Source organism: Epinephelus lanceolatus, chromosome 6 (genome assembly GCF_041903045.1).
Source record: "Epinephelus lanceolatus isolate andai-2023 chromosome 6, ASM4190304v1, whole genome shotgun sequence".
NCBI lineage: Eukaryota > Metazoa > Chordata > Actinopteri > Perciformes > Serranidae > Epinephelus > Epinephelus lanceolatus.
Window position 1 is genome coordinate 28,678,167 of NC_135739.1, and position 24,400 is coordinate 28,702,566.

The window sequence follows — 24,400 nt, forward strand, 5'->3', positions numbered from 1 at the left end:
ATGTGTATACATATATGTGCGTGTGTTACAGGAGTGCCCTGCAGGTTCTCGAGATTTCCGTGAGATTCAGTGCTCTGATTTCGACAGCGTTCCTTTCCGGGGAAAGTTTTACACCTGGAAACCATACAGAGGAGGTGAGCGAGTAACCGATCTCTGTATGGGGTGTGTGTGTGTCTGTGTAACTATCGACTATGTGTGTCATCATTTGCACCGTGGTGATCTCTACCTGTTTGTAGATCCACTTAGTGTTTTAGCATCTTTCAGATGATTGTTTCAGTTTTCAATTCGACAACTTTACAGTTTTAGTTCAACACCTTTTCTAGCAGCAGACAGCTATTTACAGCAAAAAGCTAAATTCAACACTACCTGACCAGTTGAGTTAGCGACTAGGGGGTGAACATAGTTGATATTTCCTTCAGACGGTGGTGTAGATTTACACTTAAATGCATAACTACGTGTAATAATAACCCAGTCACACAGAATGATAAATCTCTCTCAGTGGGGGATATTGCATAATGTGTTTCACTTTTGTTAATCATTTACACAGTTTTGGTTGTAGTTACTAATTGCTATACAGTAATACAACTTAGCAGGACATACACTTAATGGAGTATTTTTAGATTGTAGTAAAAACTACAGGCATTTTCTTTGATAACAACAATTAAGAAGCGACAGTAAATTAGGGGAGAGAGAGGAGTGATGACATGGAACTTAAGTCCCCTGTCGACCCGAAAAAGCAGACTATTTTACTTTTACTTTACTTACTTTTCTAAACTTAACTTATGTAACTTATCGTATCTAAACCCAACTTGCTAAACTTTATGTGTCTAAACCTAACCTACATCATTAAACATGTCTAAACCTTACCTACATAATTTTACGTGTCTAAACCTAACCTACGTACTTTACTTTCCTAAGCCTAACCAATGTAACTTTTCTTGTTTAAACTTGACGTATGTAACTTTTCTTTTCTAAACCTAACCTACATAACTTAACTTTCCAAAGTCTAACCTACGTAACTTTACCTGTCTAAACCTAACCTGCATAACTTTACTTTCCTCAGCCTAACCTACGTAATTTTACGTGTCTAAACCTAGCCTACGTAACTTTACTTTCCTAACCCTAAGCTACGTAATTATACTTTCCTAAACCTAACCTACGTAACTTTACGTGGGTAAACCCAACCTATGTAACTTTACGTGTCTAAACCCAACCTACGCAGCTTTACATGTGTAAACCCAATCTGTGTAACTTTACATGTCTAAACCCAACCTATGTAACTTTACGTGTGTAAAACCAACCTGCGTAACTTTACGTGTCTAAACCCAACCTACGTAACTTTACGTGTCTAAACCCAACCTACATAACATTACATTTATATAACTTTACATGTGTAAACCCAACCTACGTAACTCTACGTGTCCAAACCCAACCTACGCAACTTTACTTTCCTTAACCTAACCTACGTAAATTTGTGTCTAAACCCAAACTACATAACTTTACTTATCTAAACCTAGCCTATGTAACTTTACTTTCCTAAATTTAACCTACTTACTGAACTTTCCTAAACATAATTTATGTGTCTTTATGTGAAGTACTCAATGTGACAACCTAATTCGTGGAGCGCTCATTCATTAGATGTCATAAAAATTGTTGCATGAGGATATGTCGGCAAGTACATGGGCAGCATCTTAAATCCCCAGGCCACCAGGACTCCCGCTATTCCACTGAATTACAGTATTAGGTAAAAGATAGTTTCATCAGCACACCTGCAGGTTTACAAACAAATTTTAAAAAAAAACACACACTGCAAGTTAAAGAAAAGTTGTATTCCTATAAAAACAAATTTACATCTTCTGTGACACTGTGATAATGTACTGTAACATATCATTTCTGTTCCACTTGTTTGCCAACATTTTCTTGAAAGAACAGACAAAGCTACAGGCTGATTTAGAAGAATAGTGGAGAATATTAAAGATGAATAGGACCGAGAGATTGGAGCCAAGAGCTGATGACAGGAGACGAACAGAAGTCAGGAGACGGAGAGTAGCGTGTGTGTGTTTGTGTGTGTGTGTGTGTGTGTAGAGAGAGAGAGGAGAAAGTGAATTGAACGGGCAGATTCCCTTCTGTCTGGCCTGCAGATGCTGGCTGCAGAGAGCCATGCATTCCCACAATGCCTTGCGAGAATTCCTTGCTCCTGATGAGCACTACGCTGGACGTGAAAGATAAATAGCTTCAACGACATAACTGCCTTTAATCTAGCCCTCCAATAACATAATGGCTTACAGAGATGGCCAGCCAGCCAGTTCCAACTTCAGGCAACAAGTGCTCCTTTCATCAAGTCAGCTGATTTTACAATGGAAATCCCTTGCAGCTGTTAAAATAGGAACAGTGCCATAGACTCTGCCCTGCGTTAAGGCCAGATCACACCGCCCAGCCCCTTCCCTGTCCTCTGCAGCCCTCTCACCCTCCTCAAATTCTCATTTCAGCTTTGCCTCCTTTCACTTTTACCCTCAAACTCAGGGAGGACAGCTTCTTTTTCGTCTGCTTGCTCTCTTACCTTTGTCCTCATTGCTCTGCTCTCTCCTTTTCCAACTTTATTTAGTTCACCATTATGCAATCTCTCTCTCTCTGACGCTGAGAACAGAGGCAGCCTTTTTGCCTCAGCTCAGGCAGCCGAGGACAGTTCATTAAAACAGGTCTGTCGTTTAAGCTGCTTTTTTTTTTAACAAACAAGCTGCTTCACATTGCTGCTCTTAGTCCAAGCCTTCACATTTAACCTTCACACTCCATACAACACACCCTGCAAGCTACAATACACATACACACTTCTGCAAGCCGCGATTGCCCTGCCAAAGCTAGGCACCATGGGAATTGTAGTTTTCCGTGGTCTGACCACTTTATCGTCTGCAGGCCGTGCCAGTACATACTCTCTTTCTCTCTCTCTCTCTTTTTCTCTTCTTCCCAGTACATACTGTACCTGCTTCAGTGCTGCCAGCACAAACAAACACTGCCCAGACTGATGTCAGCAGCCACTCAAATAGTGGAGCTGTTGGCAGCTGCTCAGATGAATGAAGGATATATACCACTTGGCTGGAGAAGACCTCTAGCAACTCTGTGTGTGTGTGTGTGTGTGTGTGATGGTAGTGAACAGTTAAAGCAATAGTGGTATAGTTATGCAGGCGGACATCATACATACATACCGTATGTGTTTTTACAACTGTGTGTATTTCTGGATTTTCTTTGTCACAGTGTATTTAGACATCACTTGCATCACTACTTACATCACGCACCAGTGCAGCCACTAAATACTGAACACATACGCAACTAAAGGGCTAGAAAGATTAGTCCATAAATTGGCAACTATTTTGATGATAAATGTTTCTTATATGATAGGAAATTGGGAAATATATTTCCATTTTGAGCTGTTGGTTGGCAAAAATAACTTGTTTGAGTATGTCGGTCCTGATACCATTACCTTGGCTTTGGGTATTGGCGGATACAGTTCCGATCAGATAACGGTGTTTTATTAATGAGCTCCATGCTTCACTGTGTGAAAGAGACTGGAATCGAAGGTAACATCAGGCTTGACTTAAACATTGCTCTCCTAACCTTGCAAAACAAAATGTAATAACTATAAAGATACAAATTTACTCAATTAAAGTTACTTATTTTTTTTATTTTTAAAATTATAAATTGTGCACCAGCAACTTGGTAAAACAAACAGGAATTACAGTTTAAGTGTTAATCTGTCTTGTCTATGGATGTGTGCGTGTATATGCACATATGTATGTGTATATATAAGTGTAAATGTGTGCATATGTATGTATATGTATGTATGTACAATATATAACAATGTATATATGGGTGGGCGTATATGCATTGGTTTGGTGTTTGTGTGGACGATTGTATGTACGTGTGTAAAGATGAATTTCGATGCAGCTAAGCCGAGACTAAGCCAATTTGAGCTAGCCTGGTTCCAGACCATAGACCCCGCCCACTCAACTGAGTAGGCTTGCATCTCTGGTCTGGCATACTTCAATGAATTTGCAATTTATCTCGTCCAAACGATGGACAGACCAATGAACGCCGGGGGTCTAGCGATTAGCCAATCAGCGCCACGCTGATGTCAAGCTGTGCGCCGGTGGGTAACTGGTGAGGATAGCAACAATGGCGACCGCTACAGATCCTACAGACCACATTAGCGATGCTATCGAGGTATTTCGCCACTACTCGCACTAATGGAGGACCAAATTAAGGAAGCTGCTAAACTGGATTTAACGGCGATGCAGCTGGGCGTGCACGACGGGCAATGCTCGCTTGTTTTCGGCACCCCCGAGGCATGGATACTAATGACGTCAGATTCTGGGTGAGTCATTGATTCTCTACTGATTGGTTAGGGAAAAATCAAATTCCCTCCCCCTTGTAAATCGCCTTCAATGGAAGCCATGTCAGACTGAAGGTTCTGGGAGCTTCAGTCTGACACTCAGGCTAAATTTGAGCAACATTTTTTTTTACTTTTTTTTGTTTCTTTCTTTCATTCTCTAATATTTTCTTTTGCTCTATATTGGCTCTGTGACATTGTGTTAAAAGGGTAGACAAAATAAGCCCTGGCTTCTGTCAGTTTCTCGTTATACTTACTCATTGTTAGTGCTCTGCCTGTGGGTGAGCATACATTCACTAAGGTAGTATTTTGTAGTTTTATCCATGTGTGTGTGTTTGAGGGAGGCAAGGACCTAAACACATTCAGCTGCTTGTTCTCTTATTGTCAGCACTGAAAAACATTTCCTACTCCCCCGCAGACTCTTTGCTCTCTCACCCTGCCTTCCCTCTTTGCACCCCTCATGAGGACATGATGCATTCAGCAGATTATGTGTGAAAGACTAACCACATATGTCGATGTGACTCATACCACTGTTTACCACAAGGACCAACAAAACAACCGTCTGAAGTAGATTTATATACATCAATGTCAGTGGTCCTTCGATCATAAAACAAGTGTTTAAAAGTGTAAAGTTTCCCTGCAGGGGTTTTGATTGCTGTCTCAGTGACTATTTTATCAGTCCGCATTCAAATTTAGCACAGTGTGGGGCCTATTACGTTAGCACAGGCTGCAGAATACTGGCCACAAGCTAACATGCTGATGAAATTTCAGTTCTTGGAGAGATTTCTCAAAAGCCTCTTGATCCCTTTTTATGACATTTAGTGGGCAAAGATCTTGTTTGAGCTGCATCAGGGAAACAAAACCCATATACTAATGTTCAGTGTTGGGCATGTTAGTAGTTACCGTCATATTTAAGTATTAAGTTACTTTATAATATAACTCTCTGTGTAGAGTAAAGTTTTACTTATGACACTAGAAGGACAAGGCATTATGAATGGATGAGGGTCATGTTTCATAGCAGGTATTAAAGCACTAAAGCTCTAGTTCATTAAGGTGCATTTCAAATCCAGTGGTGCACAGGTCTGACCCATTCATACATCCACATACAGTGGTTACCACTTTGTATTAAAGTCCTCTGCTTGTATTGATACAGAGCAGTTAAATAGCCTAGAACTTTTACAATAAACAAATACCACTAGACTCAGGGAGGCTGGCAGAAGATCAAAGTCTGATAAATTATGAGATATGGATACATATTTTTAGGCCTCTCATATGAAACACAGGTTAGAGCAACAAACGGATTGGCGTGTGAGTAAGTCACCATGACGAATGCAAATTAATACACTGGAGCTGGAAGACCCACCTGCCAGTTCCCAGTGTGCCTGTCAGCAATAACAGCACCAGCGAGACTGTTTGGGTCTTTCAAATATATTGTAAGTTATCATTTACATGTAACTGTCAAAACTACCTGTTTTCTTGAAGGGAGTCTCTTCTATGTTGACTTTAAAGTTCAAGCATGACCTTGGAAAAATAAGTTAATGAAACAGTCTCACATCCCCTCCATTTAGTAGCTGTTTTGGACCTTTAATCACACTATCTAATCATTATGGTGTTTTACAGCATCGGAGAAATGCCGTTGCTGTTTGTCACTAAGTTCAGTAAATCAATACAAAAGAATACTACATAGAGCAAAATGTTTTTATTGGAAGAGCTTGAGGGTGACATGTGTCCCTCTATTTTTCATTCATCATTTGTGACTGTGTACAATTGTATTTGATGTATAGATTTGTGTAGACATATAGTACATGTGCTGTGTAATGTATGCCTACTTACATTTGGGGTTGTGCATGCAGCCAGGCTTGAATGTATTGTTATCCATGTTTGTGTGCTGTAATGTTGATAGATCAGGTATATTGATACTGTATGCTGTGCTCCCTGTGTGTGTGTGTGTGTGTGTGTGTGTGTGTGTGCGCGCGCGCACGTCTAGGTGGGGTGAAATCCTGTTCTCTCAACTGCCTGGCAGAAGGATACAACTTCTACACAGAGCGTGCTCCAGCTGTGGTTGACGGTACACTTTGCCGAGACGACTCTCTGGATGTGTGTGTAAACGGAGAGTGTAAGGTGAGATTAAGACCTTTCTTTGTGTGTGTGTGTGTCTGTGTGTGTGTCTGTGTGTGTGTCTGTGTGTGTGTGTGTGTGTGTGTGTGTGTGTGTGTGTATGTGTGTGTTTGTAAGCACCCATTTGATTGAAATACATTAGAGCCATTAGACGTCTGCATGTGAGGACGGAGGATCAACACAAGACTGAGATAATACTGTTTATACTCGCCCTCTAGACTCTGGACAGCCGCCACAGTCTAGTTTACACACTGACTGCTGACGATCATCACAGTCAGCTGCTTAACTGAGAAACTGTCTTAACTTTGGCAGCGATCTTAGATCCCATTACCGATTACTCTCTTAATCTCGGCTGTTAATGAAAACAAAACATCTAACTGCTGTTCATTTTGTAGTGGAGACCACCTGGAGCTCCAACAGGTTCCTGGAACCCATTTTGACACCCACATGGCCTATTTGTCAAAGGACATAAACCAGTAAAAAAAAAAGCTAATGTTAATAGTGCACAGCTTATGTGGATGGTGTTGATTCCCAATCTGCTGTTCGTTCCACTTGTTTGTTTTGGATGTTGCTCTTCTCCAGAAAGTAAGTTGAAGCTTTGGACAGGGGAGAAAAAGATGTGAGGAGGAGTGCGTGAGGATATTCAGCTTGTTATTTTGTGGTTGCCTGGTAAAGAGCCAAAAGATTTTATTTTTCTGTTCTCCCTTTCCTGTCTCTTACCCCCCGTGATCTCGCCTTATTTTCAGTGTGTCAGAGGTTAGATAGGCCGAGGAGCGGAGGGAGGCTGCACTCATCCAAAAAAGAGGATTTTGTTTATCAACATCTCCTCACTGTTCTCTCCTCCTGCACCTCTCCTCTGTTTTTCCCTCTGCACTGTTCTGCTCCGGAGGAACTCAGTGACCCTCCAGCTCAGCTGTTAGTCTGTCTGCACTGCAGGCAGGCTCTCATTCACTGTGCTCTTATTATCTCTCTCTCTTTTTCTCTTTCCCTCTCTGACTCTTGCTTTTTCTCTCTATGTCCCTCCTTTTTTTCTCTTTCACTTTCTTTTTCCTGCAACTTTTCTGTCTGCAATCCAGTCAGAGCTTCTCCCTCCCTCCTCCTCTCACCTCTTATATTTTTTATGTACATGTAACACTTCAAACACACTTTGGAAAAATGACCCTCTCTTGCTTTCATGCTGGTTACAGTTCTGAGATTGGAGTCTGACGCTGAGGAGAGGGGTGAAACAGAAGGAGAGGATTAGAGGGTTTGGGAGGTAGAAATAGGACATGGGCACTAGTGGTGCAGTTCAGTACAACACGCCGTGCAGACAAAAGGCTCATCTGTCAGAGCCCCTTTTTCCTGGATCTCTTAGACAAAATATAGAGGGAAAGATTTACTAGGAAAATAGTGTTGCACAATATGCACTGCAGTTTTAAGATACAGTCAGCTCCTGGACTGAACCTGTTACTAAACCTCTAGACACTCTGCGAGTGAAGGAGAGCTCATAAGTGCAGTTAACAGATTTCTATGAGATCACTACGCTCAGAAGTGAAATGATAATGTGGTGTTTTTGATTGCAAAATATTTACTTTGGCGAACTCCACCTAAGAAAAACTATTACTCAAAATATTACTCAGGAAATTATATTATCATCTTTAGCCTAATCCAGACAAAACAGCCTAAACAGTGATGCACAACAGATGCATAATGTGCAAATGGCATTGCGACTGGTGGGTGGAGAGACAGAATGGGTAAAGGTGGGGATGGTGCTGACATAGATGTTAATGCTGAGGTCAATACCAAGCCAAATGCAGACATAATTGTTAAAAGTTTAGTCACAGCCTGCAGTTTTCATTGATGGTTAAATCAATGAACACAAACCATAACATGCGTCCACTTTTCATCCATTTAATGATAATTAATTGTGGTGTGAGAATCAATTTTACAGCTGCAATGTGCTGTTTCTCACTTTGTGTTCTATTGGCCCCAATGAGCTCTGGGAAACATTGTCTGCATGTAGACACAAGAGGCATCCTGCTAGTTTAACCTTTAATAACTCACCACTACCTACATTATAAAGCCACCAGATAACCATGAGGTGAATCACAGTTTCACCCTTTTGTGCATTTAGTTTTTGAACTGTGATCTAATCAGTGTAAAAGTAATAATAAACCTAAGCCTCATTATCCCCCTCTACAATAAGCAACTGCCACATGAATATATGCGACTGAGAGCAGTTGCCATTCGTTCTCTACTCTCTTGTTTAGGTTCGCTGTTAAAGAGTTTGAGTAAAACCACCTGCTTCGCTCATCATGAAACTTATTTATGTCGACAGCTATGAGTTTAGCAACCTAAGAGCATTATGTCTGCACAGGATCAGAAAACACATCTGGACTTACCATCTGATACTTCTGTGTTTTGGAAAAGTGGTCTGGAAGACATTAGAGGTAATCCCTTAGCCCGGCCTCTGACACCTCTCGACTTACTGACTGTGCCCCCTGACCCTGAGTGACCCTGCAGCTCACTCGTTTCTCCCTTCTCACAGCACGTTGGCTGTGATCGAGTCCTCGGTTCGGACGTTCGCGAGGACCGCTGCCGAGTCTGCGGGGGTGACGGGAGCCGCTGTGTGTCTGTGGAGGGACTCTTCAATGACTCACTGCCCGAAGGAGGTATAGAACTAAAACACTCAAGCACCAGTGCACCAGTCATCTCATTAATTTTTTTTCGAGAGCTGCTGCAGCAGATGTTTCTAGACATATGGATGAAGATGATTTAATTGGCAGGGAGGGAAGAGCGGTTTAAAGTGGATTTGGAACAATCTTTGCTCTCTTGAGAATCAGATTAGATTTATGTGAGGCATTTACCATGAGAAGTTATGCAACATACAGTAATTGCTCGGTTGTCCCAAAAATGTGCACATGCAACGTTTGGATTCTGATACTCTGGCCTGTGAATGCATCTTGGAAGGCTGCCTTGTAATGTGAGTTAGGATACCCCAGACATTCAGAATGTATCATATAATTGTCTGTTCACATGCAAACTCTGTCCACAGCAGCATACTGTTACAGTTATTTATTTGATAAAGCCAACAAAACTCCACGTAGCTGCAGGAGAATCATTTATTTCAGCACCTGCTGTGCTTAGAGATAAATGGTGTGTATATTCAACAGCTGAGAGTTGATCCAGCCCAGATTTAAAGTTGGCATTACAGATAGTAATATTCACTAGTCTTATCCATCATAGTGTCTGCATTAAGCAGTTTTTCAGGACCACAGGGGACACATCTTTTATTATTATGTTATATTACAGCGTCAATGAAGTCCAGGTAGTCCTTTGAAACCTCAATGGAAAGCCTTGTAAATTTATTAGTCCGTCAATATGGGCTTTGTATAGGGTTGACAGGAAGATATAATTGCGTGTCATCTGCATACAAATGCAGCAGTATGTCTACTAATGACATGAGGGGAAACATGCACATAGAGAAAAATATATGGCCTAGAATCGGCCTTTGAGGTACACTGCAAGTAAGTTTTGCAGACAAGGAAATTAACCTACCAAGTTTAATAGAAGCCCCGTTATTTAGACTTTACCTGGAGGACTGGTATGTCCGAATTCAAATGTCTAAATCTGCTGGATCAGACATTAAACGTACTTTACCCTGCCAGCTCCCTAGTACAAATTCTGGGTTATGTCCAGTTGAGCCCATGTGTGAACAGAGCAGGTCACTGTCCGTAGAATTCACAGCAAGCAAGTGGGCATGTTGATGACATTTCTATCATGAGGCACACGTGAAACCAGAAGAAAACAAACATCCAAGGGTGAACAAGAAGGGTCATTACGCCAATGAAAATGTATAACTAGAGAGATGAGGAGATACAGGAACATATGTCGTAAGGGCTAAAGCTGAAATTGCCAGTCAAGTTCAAGAAAATGGCAGGACTCAGGGACCAGATTACAAACCGGCCCTGAGACCACGATGTAATCTACGTTACTGCAAGCTTTACCCTAGCGCTACCCCTTGCCTAAACCAAAGGGAGTATTTCCAGTAGGTGAGAACAAAAAACCCCAGACACAGTCAGGACTTGATTCTCTGGACATTGTTTGTGGTTCAAATGACAAAACATCTAGAACAATGCCTATCAGAGAGAGAGCCAGGCTGCTTATTCCAACGCGATCAGTGAGTTGATTGAGATTTGACAAGTGTCAAATGCAGCTGTAAGGCAAGCAGGATTTAGACAGTGTTAGGGCCAGCAGGGTCTACAAAGTGGAGGTTGTGTGACACAGGTTTGGGCCTATACATAAAGGTTCACACATTTTTGAATTAAGATAATGCTAGTATCTTATACAATATATAAATGACCAATTATATGAGTCAACACAGGCAATTTACATAAATATGCACATTATCAACTGTTCCAGGCCCAACCCATGATCTCTAATAAGAAATTTCTTGAAAAACTGTTAGCACATAAGGAAGCACAAATAAATATACGCATATACATACCATATGCTGTATATACATACATATATTTATCCACCAGCCACCCAGGGACACGTGGCAGACAGATTTAGGTGAGGTCCGACCAGTGTGGCTTGAGGTCCAGCTGCTTTTGGATCTATTCTGGGTCACATTTCTCCCCGCAACACCAACTTCAGAGTTTCTCACCCAACTGTCAACACCACTCACCCCCTTCCAGGATTCCTCGAGCGGACGCACCCTAAGCAAGCAGCCGCGCTCTTTACCACAGTGACCAGGCCAGCCTGTCAACCCCAGCTGAGGTCTCAACTACCCTCAAAATATCTGACATTACCGTTGGCCTAAAAAATCTGTCAGTACGGCTGAAGATGAAGTGTAGGTTGTTTAGCTGTGTGTTTTGTGATCTGGGGTATGGTGTCTACATTATTAAACAGGTGCCCCGGTGACTATCATGAAGTTGAAAGAGTTGCAAGAGAGCCATTAAAAGAATTTTCAAAAGCAATGTTGCAGAAGTTGAGACTTCCGTGCCTTTTATTTCCTATTGGGTCAAACTCTAAACATGCTGGCTCCTACAATTTCCATTAAACAGCTAGAACATCTCTCTAACTCCATGCCTGCAGTTTGTGACACAGGATTTGTGTTTAACTGTGTAGCCTCCAACTCTATCGCACCATCATCAGGGATATCTCCTCATTTTTAAGAAATATTTGGAAACCTCTCTCCAAAGCCACAGTAGACAGTTTGCATCTGTTTGCACAGGTTGAGTAGTGACAAATAAATGGTCTTTTGTGTAAAAACAGTGGAGTGCTCCTTTTAAAGAGCTGCAGTCCCAGCATGCATTGCAGTGGTTTGTCACCAATGCAAGAAAATATAAATAATGTCATTTATAGATTTTTTTTTTTCACCCCCACTTAAGATATGCATCTGTTTGGTTGTGTTGCCAAAATGTGCACTCTCTGCTCTAAAGTCTGTGGACACTGAACATTACTTAACATATGTGATTGCTGAACACATCATTCCAAAACCATGGGTATTAATGTTCTGCTCTAACAGCTTGTGGGAAAGTTTTTCTCAAGATTTTGGATCTCGGCTGCCGGGATTTGCTCCCATTCAGCCACAGGAGCATTAGTGATGTTGGGCTCTGATATTGGGGGATAAGGTTTGGCTCTCAGACGGTACTCCATTACATCCCAGAGGTGTCAGATGTGGTTGAAGTCAGGGTTTAAGGTACGTAGAGGGTAGCGTTCGCATACCTTTGGTCATTTAATTAACATTTTGTCAAGTCCACACACTACAGGTCCTAAAAGTCTAAACGTAGTTAACTTATGCCGGCCTTATACCAAGCAAGTTTTCAAATGATTTTTCTGGCGCATACAAATTTCAGATGTTGGAATCAGGTCATGAGAGTTGTACTTCAATTTGTGTGCTCCCTTGATCTTGATCATTTGGTGTAAGGTGGCCATAAAACTCAGTCAGAGCTGTCTTAAGTCAGTCTTTTTCTTGTCTTGACGTTCGAGCAAAATCATTTTTAATGACATGAACATTGTAAGCATTCAATAGCTGGGCTCTTTGTAGCGACAAACCAGGTAGGCCATTAACATGGGGGAGACTTTGGGGAATCGCAAGAACATGAACAAGTAACAATTCTCTTGTTCTGTGGAAAGGAAGGATAAACTGGTGGAGTTGTGAACAAGAGCCTGTGTTTATTCCGGCTTGTATCTGATGCACCAACCGGCACTTATTCAAGTGAGAAATTTAAATTTTTGAAAAGGTTTGCCTCTCATTTCCATGGTCTCCTCCCACTAAAATCGTAAAGCTAACCTACGGAGGCTGGTAGCAAGTTGATGCGGCAAAATCCAAAATGTAAAGTTTGTACACAAATACAGTTTGTTTTTGTGGATCTTATCCTGTTGGGGGTCGCGTGTGGGCTGTAGCCTATCCTAACTGACATTGGGCGAGCGGCAGGGTACACCCTGGACAGGTCACCGGACTATTGCAGGGTTGACACATAGAGACAGACAACCATTCACGCTCACATTCACACCTATGGCCAATTTAGAGTCGACTGTGAGGTGACAGTGCTAACCACTGCATCACCTTGCCGCCTATATATTGATGCTGAATTTACAAGAATACTGTCAACATATGATGCCGTTTATCTTGTGTTTCTAGAGTTTTGCAGATACATAAGGACTTGTGAATATGTTACAACTGTTAAAGGGAGTTTGGCTAAATATTTTCCAGCAGGAGCAGGATGGGAAATAACCTCAAAAGCAATCTAGTCTTGCAAATCCTACCCTGCAAGTGTTTGCAAAATCTTATCGTGTGTGACTAAAAACACACACTGTCTAGATGTATGTCAATAAAAAGTAAATAAAATTAAAGTAATTAAAACTATTTTCAAAGTCTTGTCAAAGTTTTCAAGGGTATGGTAGGCATTAGTCACAACTGCAGTCTCATCTCTAACCAAACTTAAACTCCACAGCCAGGACCGGAGGCTTATTCTGGACACAGAAAGATTTATGACTGGCAGAATCACTTAGTCATGTCTATAACAAGCTTTGGATTTCTCTGAACTCCTAAAGTCTCTCGCCAGCACTGTTCAAGTGATTTAAATATGGTCTAGGATTAAGCCAAACCATTGAACCTACACTGTAAAACAGGGGAAAGAGATGACATGAATGACAAACAGAGTTCTTTACATCCCAGAAAAGTGCAAGTTTTTTAAAGATACTGCTTTATTTAATCAGTGCCCTGTGCTCTCAGCTTAGATGTGATAATGTCTCTCAAAGTCTATTTCCATCTGTCCAGCCTGTAGATCTGGTAGGCGGTGAGGGGTTACTGAAGGTTTACCGCTCCTCCTCTCTGTTTACCACACATGATTCTGATTGTTAACATAGCAACACACTTTTCTTGCGCATTTGCTCTCTCTGTGTTTGTCTCTGAGGCCAAAAACCTCAATCTCTGTCCCTCTAATCTTCAACGCCTCCATCTAGAAACCCAGAGCAGGGTCAGTCCCACCTCACAGCACTCCACGCAGAGGTCACGAGCCAAACCTCTCCTTTCCTCTTGTGGTCAAAACGCTGGAAGGAATTATTTAATTCCTCCATTTTTTTTCATTCCCTCTTCCTCTAGTGAGGCTGAAGTTATTTACAGGGCTGCAGTGGCTGGACAGCAGAGCAGAGCTGAGAGAAGCAGAGCGGAGGTGAGATGAGCGTAAAAAGAAAGAGGACAAGAGACCAAAACAGATGGCGGGAATGGAGAGAAGAAGAGAGCAGAAGCCGGCTCTTGGCTCAGTTCTCGCTCTCTAGCAAAGAGCCGAGCAGCTGAGGCCGGCTGCCCAGGAATGCAGCTGGAATCCGAAGCCTCTGCTTAGTCCATCGGTGTCCCACAGAGCTAAACACTACTTATGCATCACTCTCAGCGACCCCCCAGTGAATAAACCTCCTTAACCTTGCTTTATTTTTTGACTTTGTGTGTCTCAGGTTATGAAGAAGTGGTCAGAATTCCCAAAGGATCCGTATTTATCCACATACAAGAACTCAACATCTCCCTCAACTACCTTGGTAAGATTGTATTCAAGCTCATGTCTACTGTGAACGCCAGATGTGTGGTTTCTTTTTATGATTTTTATTTTATAAAAAAGAATAGGATGTGCCTGTTTGAATGTCCTGATCTCTCATCGAGTACTCGGAATAATCTGCATTCAAGAGGCCTTTTCTACACCTGAATGACTCTTCAGCACCGGTGTTACTGATATCAGCTGAATGCCATATAGCTGCTTCGGCTTCAGGGTCTTGCTTAATGCAACATGTAACTAAGACAGTTACTAAGTTTAGATGCAGGATAACTGTTTCACCTGTGCTCAGTGTTTGTGCTAGCTACAGTAGCCTAAATACTTCACAGAACTGTCTTTGACACAAAGCTAATATTGATCTTCTCATCCAACTCTGACATCGGGTTCACACTGAACACAGAAGCACTGCAAAGCATGCCAATTTTCCCGAATAAGTCAAGCTGCGGCTGGAGCAGCTACATGACTCGCCCACCATTCTCAGTCTTAATGTATAGTTAATAAAATACATGAATAAAGTGGATTATTGCTACATGTAGCCTCATGTTTATTCATTACAACGCTGTGTTGTCGCAGGGTTCAAAGAACCATCGCATTGGTGGGTATGTCTTGTACTGCTGTTAGGTGCACTTTAGGCTTTAAATGAAATGTGGTTGCAGCCATACCTGTCTCGATTTCCTGTGGAGTACTGCCCGCTATCATTCAGCACCCATGTTAACCAGTTGGGCGATTCACACTGGAAGCACTGTGGCCCTGAGCTCTGCAGCCAGCTCACAATCCGCACTGATAGCTTTGGCGTCTGGTGTATTTTTTCCGCAACCCAGAGTAAATCTGGAATAAAAACATACTGATAATCTATTATGAACAATAAAAAAAGATATTTGACATGATGTAAATGATCTGATTATGATAAATGATAAAATATACATTCATGCTCCCACATATTTGTCAGATTGAGAAGATAAGCGGGGACACACACACACACACACACACACACACACACACACACACACAAACAAGCAGACAGGCAGGGCTCTACGTGTGATGAGAAAAGAGCAAACAAGTGGGATTGCTTGCTTACCGCAGTCATGCAGTTATGATGTGAACGGCCAGGCAACTGCAGATGGGCAGCTACGCAACAAATGACATATCTTGACACTTGACACAACAAATAGATAATGTTCTAAAGTGTCAGTGAATTTTAATGCACTCTGCTCCAGGATGCTTCTTGTGGTGATGCTTCAGATGCACTAAGTGACATGCAATTCTTCTTGGTACTTTACTTTCTTCCCTAAACGTCTTTCTTCTTCTCTGTGTCCCAGTCCTGAAGAGTAAAGGAGACCAGTACTTTATCAATGGGAAGCTGACCATTGACACTCCACGCAGGTTCGACGTTGCCGGCACCACCTTCCACTACAGGCGACCCACTGACGGACCAGAAACTCTTGAAGCTCTGGGGCCAACAAACATAACCCTGATTGTCATGGTGAGGGTGGAAAGAAACCTCAAAACAGGCCTTTAAAAAAAACACGTACAAGAAGTTTCACCATCAGGTAGAATTAAATGTTTGGTTGGTTGTATGTTCAGGTGCTGGTGAGGGAGGAGAACCCAGGGATCCACTATCGCTTCAACCCTCCATTTAACAGGGAACCTCTGACTGGGTTTGCCTGGCACTACAACTCCTGGTCACGCTGCTCAGCTCTCTGCGCTGGAGGTAGATACTCACTCAAAGCACCTGAGTGTTTTCAGCAGCCAGGGAAGTCTTTTTGCAATAGTGATCAATGAGAGTGTTTTGCTTACTGTTTTTGCTTTGCTTGGCACCTCATGTTTTTGCAGGAGCACCCCGAACGTTTTGAGTTAAAAAACTTCACCTCAGAGCGCCAGGCGTCATTTGAGTTTTTTCCCCATTGTCCATTGTCTGGAGTGTTTTGTGGAGTCCATGTTGAGGTGTTTCAACAGTTCACAGACTCTGAGACCTTGAAAATATCACACTTAGCCAATCTCCCTTTTCCTTTCTGGCCTTTGGAAGTCAATGCTTCATGCTGCTTTATGTGATAAGAGCTCATTTTGTCCGCTGAGAAATAAATCCTTTCACTTAAAATGTTGAGTGGAGGATGTGAATGTGGTGGGTGAACATTTAGAGCGGTGGTGGTAGTTCTTAAGAATGGGTTTACTTTTGTTCTTTTATTAAATCTTTTTCCTGAAATAATTAGGGTGCCTGCTGGAAGTCAGAGATGTCGTATTTAAGTTTATGCATTGCTTTTTTAACAGTTGTTTGATAAACTGCCATTAAATAGATGTAGTAGCGGATTTGAATAGCTATTTTGATTTTCAAATTTTTTTTAAACACTGCTTACTCACTTAATGAATCTCAGCACTGTGGCAGTTTCCATGTGTAAACGGGGTTCAAAACAACCAACAGATTGAAACATGATGTCTTATGTCATCTCACCTGTGGTCAGGTGTGCAGACCCAGCAGGTGGTGTGCAGGAAGCAGGCAGATCATTCAGTCGTCTACAACCACTTCTGTGACAAGAAGAGCAAACCCAAAGAGAAGAGGAGATCCTGCAATACTGAGCCCTGCTCCCCATCGTGAGTTGTCTCTTGTTGATAAGATTTTCTTCATGTAGAATATAAATATCTAATAATGTATAGTGTGTGTGTGTGCATTTTTTTTATTATCTTATTTAGCTTTTTATCACACTTATTCCTTCCATCTATACTTACTATCTCCATGTCAGCCTTTAAATGACTCTTTACTTCTAAATAAAATTTAGTGTTTTGATATTTGTGCTTATGTCTGTTTAAGTTTGCAGTTTTAGAGAAGTTGCTTGTTGTCCCTGTCTGATGACACACTTATACTGACAGTAAAACCATGTTTGGATGGACATAGTTTAGGCACAACCGTAAAGTGACTGTTCAGGTTTCGTTCTATAATAACACTTTGATAGTCATAACTATAAAAAGACACATTTTTAATCTTATTTTTGTACATACTGTATAATCTATCTTTTAGCACATTTGCATTTATTCATCCTAAATTGTAGTCTTTGTAGTCTTATCAACTTTTTGCTGCACCTATGCACTTTGTGTAAATGTAATGCTGTCTGTGTATTTGTACTGTGTTGGTGAGCTTTTCTTAGTATGTGCACCACTTTTCCTACCTGTGATTTCTGTTTGCACGGTATAGCCTCCTTCTGCAGTGTCTCCACACTATATAATGCGATGCAAATGAGTGAATCTCCTCTCTGCCTCCAGCTGGTGGACAGGAGAGTGGTCGGAGTGCAGCCGCAGCTGTAACGGCGGCCTGCGAACACGGGACGTGTTATGTAAAAGGAGGCTCTCCGTGACAGAGGAGAAGGTCCTGGACGACTCAGCCTGTACATCCTCACGTCCTTCTCTCACTGAGCCCTGCAGCAACCACAGCTGCCCCCCTGAGTGGCTGGCCCTGGACTGGTCAGAGGTAGGCCGACGTCAGAGGTCTCCCATCATGCATGTGGTTTTTGTTTTTTCGTCAACTCGTGGCTGAATTTCAACCAATACTTGCGTTTTCTGCAGAATTCCTGTCAGATGAAGCAATAGTTTATTTTCCAGTTGAACCTAAGAAACCCAAACATCTGCCAGGAGAAAGTAAGAGAACCTTAACCATGAAATACACAACAGAGGCACGGAGCAGACAAATACATCACGCTGAACATGTTGTTGCAGTCATGAATACATATTGTTACACTTGTCATGTGGGAATCCCCTGACCTGTTTTCAATTCGGACCCTCAGTTTGAAAAGTCTGTGGGAGTTTAAGGGCATCTTTTATGTCTTTGCAGACATGTAAATTATACTTTTAAGCCTTTTTATTGTGTTCTTTAACTATAACAGGTCTGAAAAGTCCATCTTCTCATACCCCACTTTGTTCCTGGAGCTAAAATCTGTTTTCACAGTTTAGAATGAATTGAAACCAAATTAAATGGTGTCAGAAGTGCTGCAGTGTTCAACTTTTCTCTGACGTCTTGTGCAGTGATGGCACACTCAGAAAAGGAATTATGTCCAGCTGACTTACAGGAACTAAGCAGGCTCTTGACTGTGTTTCTTATACAGCTGCTGCCCTCTGCTGAGTGGATTAAGAACATTTTCTTTCCTGCATGCTTATGACCGCAGTGACCCCCTGCTGCACCCTCCCATCGCCTCCATCTCCCTGCCCTCTTGCCTGATGTTTTTTCTCCCTCTTTCTTCATCTCCTACTCTGTCTGCAGTGTACGCCCAGCTGTGGTCCTGGCTATAGGCACCGTGTGGTCTTGTGTAAGAGTGGGGAGAGCGGTGACAACCTGCCAGAGTCCAAGTGCCCCAAACATGGCCGACCCACCTCCAGGGTGCGCTGTAATCTGCAGCGTTGCCCTCCCCCTCAGTGGGTGACGGGTCCCTGGGGAGAGGTAAGAGTCTTGGACCTCTTTGTGGTTGTGGTGGGACATTTAGAAACAACTCAGTGTCTGTTTTGTACTTTAATACACTCCCCAATGTCTTAGTGTTCTGCCAGGTGTGGTCTGGGTCAGGAGATGCGCTCGGTGCAGTGTCTGACCCACACCGGCCAGCCGTCCAATGAGTGTCTGGAACATCAGCGGCCAGCAGCCATGCAGCAATGCAAGAGCAAATGTGACCTCAGTCTGCCCATCAGTACAGACAACCCTGAAGGTCAGAGGTCAAAGTTTACACATGGCTCCTTTTAATGTTTAAAAGGAAGAACATTATAGAAAGATTTCCCACTTACAGGTTCATTTGAACAAAATGTAAAATTGGCATGCTCAAATTAAGAATTTGATTTTAAAATCCCCTAATTTGTTCAACTTGTTTTTTTTTAAAGGAGCAGTGTGTAAGGTTTAGAGGGATTTCGTGACATCTAGCAGTGAGGATTCTCCTTCTGGTTAACTTCTCCTGGTTAGAAATCTTGCAGTGTTTATTGTTCAGGAGGTTTTTACTGTGAGCCAAATTATCTGCAGAGGTCTCTTCCTCTCCACAAGAAACAGACGGGGTGATTCAAACTAATAAAAACACTACGTAAAGCAGTTTCACGTTACAAATCTGGGTTTCTTCAATACTCTTCAGCTCGTCAGAGACCTGTCGCTAGCCAGCACCTGCTTTTCTTTGATAACTTAAGATCCAAATGTTAAGGAGGTTTTTTTTTTACTGGGAGCTGAAATATCTGCAGAGGTCTCCTCCTCTCCAAATCAAACAGACCCACTGATTTAAAATGGTAAAACACGGAATAAAGCAGTTTCATGTATTCCAATTCTGCTCGTCGCGGAGGGGCTGCTAACTACAGTGGCCAAAGCTTACATGCAAGTGGTTCTGTCTAGAGCCAGTGTGTGGTTTGTCAGTTCTGGGCTGCTGTAGAAACATAGTGGTGCAACATGACGGACTGTAGATGAAGACCTGCTCCCTGTGTAGATATAAACGGCTCATTCAAAGGTAACGAAAGTATAATTCTTATTTTCAGGTGATAATACACTTAAAGAAAAACACTTATTATATTATATTTCAGTTCTGCCAATATATCCCCCTAAATCCTACACACTGGACCTTAAAAATGTTGAAGCATTCAGTGAAATTATTATGAATTGAATGTGGCCCAAAATGCTGCTGTAAAAGGTATGTGTGTAACCACATATCAGTGACTCATTCAGTAGTCAGCCTTTTCTCAATGTTTAAAGTTATAATAAACAGATGTTAATATTTATATACAAGGTAATATGTTTGAACATTTTTAACTCCAGTGGAGTCCTAACCCACTTTCACTGCATTTTATGTCAGTAACAAATGTCTGTATAAGTATAAACACACATTCATCTACATACATGTACACATCTATTTATTAGTGTATGTTTATACTGTGGGCAGGCACATACGCATACAGATTTTTTTTAATTGCTTTGCAGATTTTATATACAAAATGTGGCATTTCTGATTTTCTCAAGCATCAAAAAGTGATTTAATTAATCATTTAATCCACAGGCCAAATGACGGGAGGATTATTGTCATTCCATACAAGTCGTATAAGTCTGAACAATAAAGGTGGATAAAAGTGATAATATTCTCTGTATTTTTGATTGAAATCCTGCACTGTTTCTATAAAAATCATGTGCACCATGCCTTAACCAAGCTGTTTCATGTTTGTCTTCCCTTCAGAGTGTAAAGATGTGAACACTGTGGCCTACTGCCCCCTGGTGCTCAGGTTCAAGTTCTGCAGCCGGCCATATTTCAGACAAATGTGCTGCAAGACCTGCCAGGGACACTGACGCTCACAGCATCCCATCTCTGGGTCCTGTACACACTCACAGTAAGCCTGATACCCTCCCACTGAGCCTCGTAACAGCAGCCCTCACACTCCCTCTATCAGAGGAGTGTGAGATCGAACTGGGACGCTGTCGGACTGACACCTGGTCCCGTAACTGTTAAAGAGGGACCTGTATTTTCCAGCAAGAGTCCAGCACAAACCAGACGCCTCTCCGGGCCAAGCTGAGTTTTACATTCCACTGGAGGGAGGGCTGCTGAAACCTGGAGAGACCGAGAGAGAGGAGAGATTAACTTCCCTCCATCGTCTGTCTTTCTAATGATCCCTCTGTTGTAATATTTTGGTGCTACTATATTTCTCTTTGGCCGCAGGGCTGGTCGCAGTACTCTCTTAAACCTGTATGTTAACAGGTGATATTTGTTTAGTTAAAGAAATCCACTTTGTAAAGAAAATGATTTTCCAGATATCTTCGCCCATGAAAAGGAATATCTTATGCTATAAAATGAAAGATTTGTTTCTATGTTATCTAATAGTTGTTACTTGACCACATTGTTGTATGCCGTTGCTTCGTTCCGTATCAGCGTATCCATCAAGTCCTCGCTGTTATTCAGCTGAAGTATGAGCAGAATTTGATTTGCACAAAGTGTCAGCAGTCCGAGGACTTGTGTATGTTATGTTTTCATGTGATTTGACTTGATGTCTCTGTGGAAGCTATAAATGTCTCACTGCAGTGAACCTGCCGTAGTCTTGCCATTTACGTTAGTTTGCTTAAATGTTATCACCTCTACAGTAAAACAGAGCTTCTTGCTGCACAGAGGCTTTAGCGATGTGAGCAAATCCAGTGCTGAATCGCCAGGACATTTTCAGATTATAGGATGTTATTTTGTGGCTGCGGACTGCGGCAGCTCGTGCATAAAGTCTTCAAAAAGGAACTTTTAACAGCTGGGCTCAGTGTCATTATCTGACAATCCCTCAGCGCGGGGCCTTGCTGTTAATTTTTTTTTTTTTTTTTTTTTTTGGTTTATTTTTGCCAGATGTTACCACTCATTCCACAGTGCTAGTAACTTTTACTGTGAGTGGAAATTCAGAGCAGAGTGACACACAGTTGAGTCAGCTCTGCCAGCAGGAACAGGCCCAGTGAGGAGGAGTGAAGACCTCTGACCACACTGCTTTCAAACTGCATTTTATAGTAGGAGTGCTAATCTGAGGATGGATTTACACACCCATAAAATATCTGATTTCTTTGAGGCTGCTGTGAAAAGATTTCTGCAACATTTTTTTTCTGAATTAAGCTAATTTAAACTCATCTCTCTTTTTGTGGCCACATGGGGGCAGCAGAACAAGTTGGAAACACAACATATCACCGTTTGAGTTGATATGGCAAACTTGTTAGCAAACAGTTGCTTAGTTACACATCCAGCAGTGACAGTGTGTCAGTCCACCTTGAAATTAAGTCTAATAGTCTTTTAGCTTGGTTTTGGTCTTCACCAACTCCTGTGGGGAATATCTGTCTCTTTAGCTGCTAGATGCGCCTTTATGTTCAAATCTCCAACTGTGTGTTTTGGCTGTTTGGTGCTGAGCAGGTAGCGTAATATTGCTTTGTAGAGCTTTTTCTATGATAACGGCTGCCTGCTGCAGGCATTAATGACACTATGAGAGCAGTGAGAGTGATTCAGAACACTTAAGTTGCGGTCAGACAGTGAAACAATGGGCTTGAACTCAATAGAAAGCTCCATAAAGTTGAGAAGAGCTGCAGATTTAGGTGATAATTCTCTGTAAATTCATCACTTCGAGCAGCCTCTTTCACAATATAATGGCTTTCACATGATTTGAGTTATTCTGAAATCAAGTCAGTGTATTTTCTTTCTCAAAAACAAGAACCCAGATATTAGCCGCAGGACAGCACAGCAGTTAAATGATTTATTTATGCACAGATGTTTTGGCTCAAGTGTGTGAACTGGAACCAGTGTGAAACCGTGTCAGCTTTTTTTCCTTTTAAAGATAGTGATGTGATCATGTCACCCTAAGGTCACACCTTTCCTGCTCTTGTACAGGAAATGTGTCACCTGACCGAAATTTGTTTAGTGCTGATTTCATTCAAGATTTTCTTTTTTTTTTTTTCACTGAGAGTTTTTGTTTAAATGCAGTTTCAGCTGTTTCTCCATCCTGAACACTTTTAGAAATGCTGCCTCAGAGATCAGTCATCACTGTGACGTCCACTGTGCTCCGCCGTGGCCGGTCTTTTCTTCACACACACTCACACTGATCACCGCTGACAACAGCTCTGTGTAACACTACATGTCACATCATTTCATTGTTAAAGAAGCTACAGTTTGGTTTTATGGGGATTAGCTGCAATGTTGTTCCTTTTTTCTTGTGGTGCTTTGGTTTGGATTGGTGCTATTAGTTCACTGTTGTTGTCAATGTTATCATTTTAACAAATTGTGCTTTTAATTATTTAGAAATCGAGTTGAGCCTTTTGTAATATTACCGATCTCTTTGGGTTTCTTTGTTAATTTCAGTCATAATTTAAGCTTTTAATTTTCACTCCCTGGCTTGGTTAAAGTGGCCAATATTCCTCCAAAATCCCCATATGCAGCTCACTATGCAAATTTTAGTATTATGTCAGATGCTGTAACAATTTCTGATGGGGCAATGTACAAAATATTGGTATTTCCGAGCACTCTTAACAGTTGTGGGATTATAAAAATAATCTATTTTGGCAGCAGTAAACACACATTTGATTTTTTTGAACACCTGTACAGCTTTTGGTTTATCAGATTGTGTGAAGGGTCTCAGAAAATTAAAACGTCTGCTCATTCATCCACGTGGAGCATGCAAACATTATTTAATTTAAAGATTTCATACAGTTTTATTTGTATGCCATCAACTAACTCACCCCTGCAGTTTTCAGGACTGAACAGGTTGAAACACAGTTTGTATCATTTTCAGTTGCACATAAAGTTTCAAAAGATTTTTCTGTTTCAGTGTCTGAAGGCATTTCTTTTCTGTATCTGCCTGTGCATATAATGAAGGTTCACACTGAGAAGTGAGCCTGTTTTATCTGAGTAAATAAGAGGGACAGTACCGGTAATTGTTGTTTTGTTTTGTCACATGCTAATTATAACATGACATGTACTGTATGTTGTTCAATGCTATAGAAGATGAATCCATTTGTCCCCCATGTACATCTTTTTAAAAGGAAATATTAAATTGATTAAACATGGCGCCTTGTTGATTTGAAGAAATAAGATCTGGTCGTTTGAACTCTCTGTCCTCAACTTGTGCTTTTGCTAAAAAGGCTCACTTCAGCTTCAAGACAGAGACTGAGATCATCAGTGGTCTATTTCTAGGTCTGACAGACTTAACGGAAAAGAAGAAGCAAGAACTTCTTTCTTTTGTCTGAATGAGGCTGAGACGTCCATCATCGATTGGATGAAAAGGGGTCAGTTGAATGTGTGTGTATGTTCATTTACTGTATGTGTGCATGTAAGTGTGTCTGTAAAGATATTAGATTTATGCTCTGTTTTACCCTTTGTATGTACTGTCTTCATCTCAAGACTAATACTGTTTAACATGTTTC

General features: G+C 41.5%; 1 protein-coding gene across 2 annotated transcripts in view; it reads left to right on the forward strand.

Moving 5' to 3' along the window:
- adamts10 (ADAM metallopeptidase with thrombospondin type 1 motif, 10) overlaps nt 1–24,043 on the forward strand; it is a 67,680-nt gene extending 43,637 nt beyond the window's left edge. The window contains exons 16-27 of one of the 2 annotated variants that reach the window (XM_078168923.1): nt 32–134; nt 6,372–6,505; nt 9,030–9,153; nt 14,447–14,527; nt 15,858–16,021; nt 16,123–16,249; nt 16,998–17,127; nt 17,794–17,998; nt 18,785–18,961; nt 19,055–19,220; nt 20,538–20,597; nt 20,712–24,043. In XM_078168923.1, coding sequence (XP_078025049.1) covers nt 32–134; nt 6,372–6,505; nt 9,030–9,153; nt 14,447–14,527; nt 15,858–16,021; nt 16,123–16,249; nt 16,998–17,127; nt 17,794–17,998; nt 18,785–18,961; nt 19,055–19,220; nt 20,538–20,597; nt 20,712–20,821 — 1,581 coding nt within the window. In that variant the 3' untranslated portion in view covers nt 20,822–24,043. The remainder of the gene's footprint in view (nt 1–31; nt 135–6,371; nt 6,506–9,029; nt 9,154–14,446; nt 14,528–15,857; nt 16,022–16,122; nt 16,250–16,997; nt 17,128–17,793; nt 17,999–18,784; nt 18,962–19,054; nt 19,221–20,537; nt 20,598–20,711) is intronic. The other variant, XM_033622345.2, reaches the window with a different exon arrangement.
- The last annotated feature ends 357 nt before the right edge of the window (nt 24,044–24,400 follow it).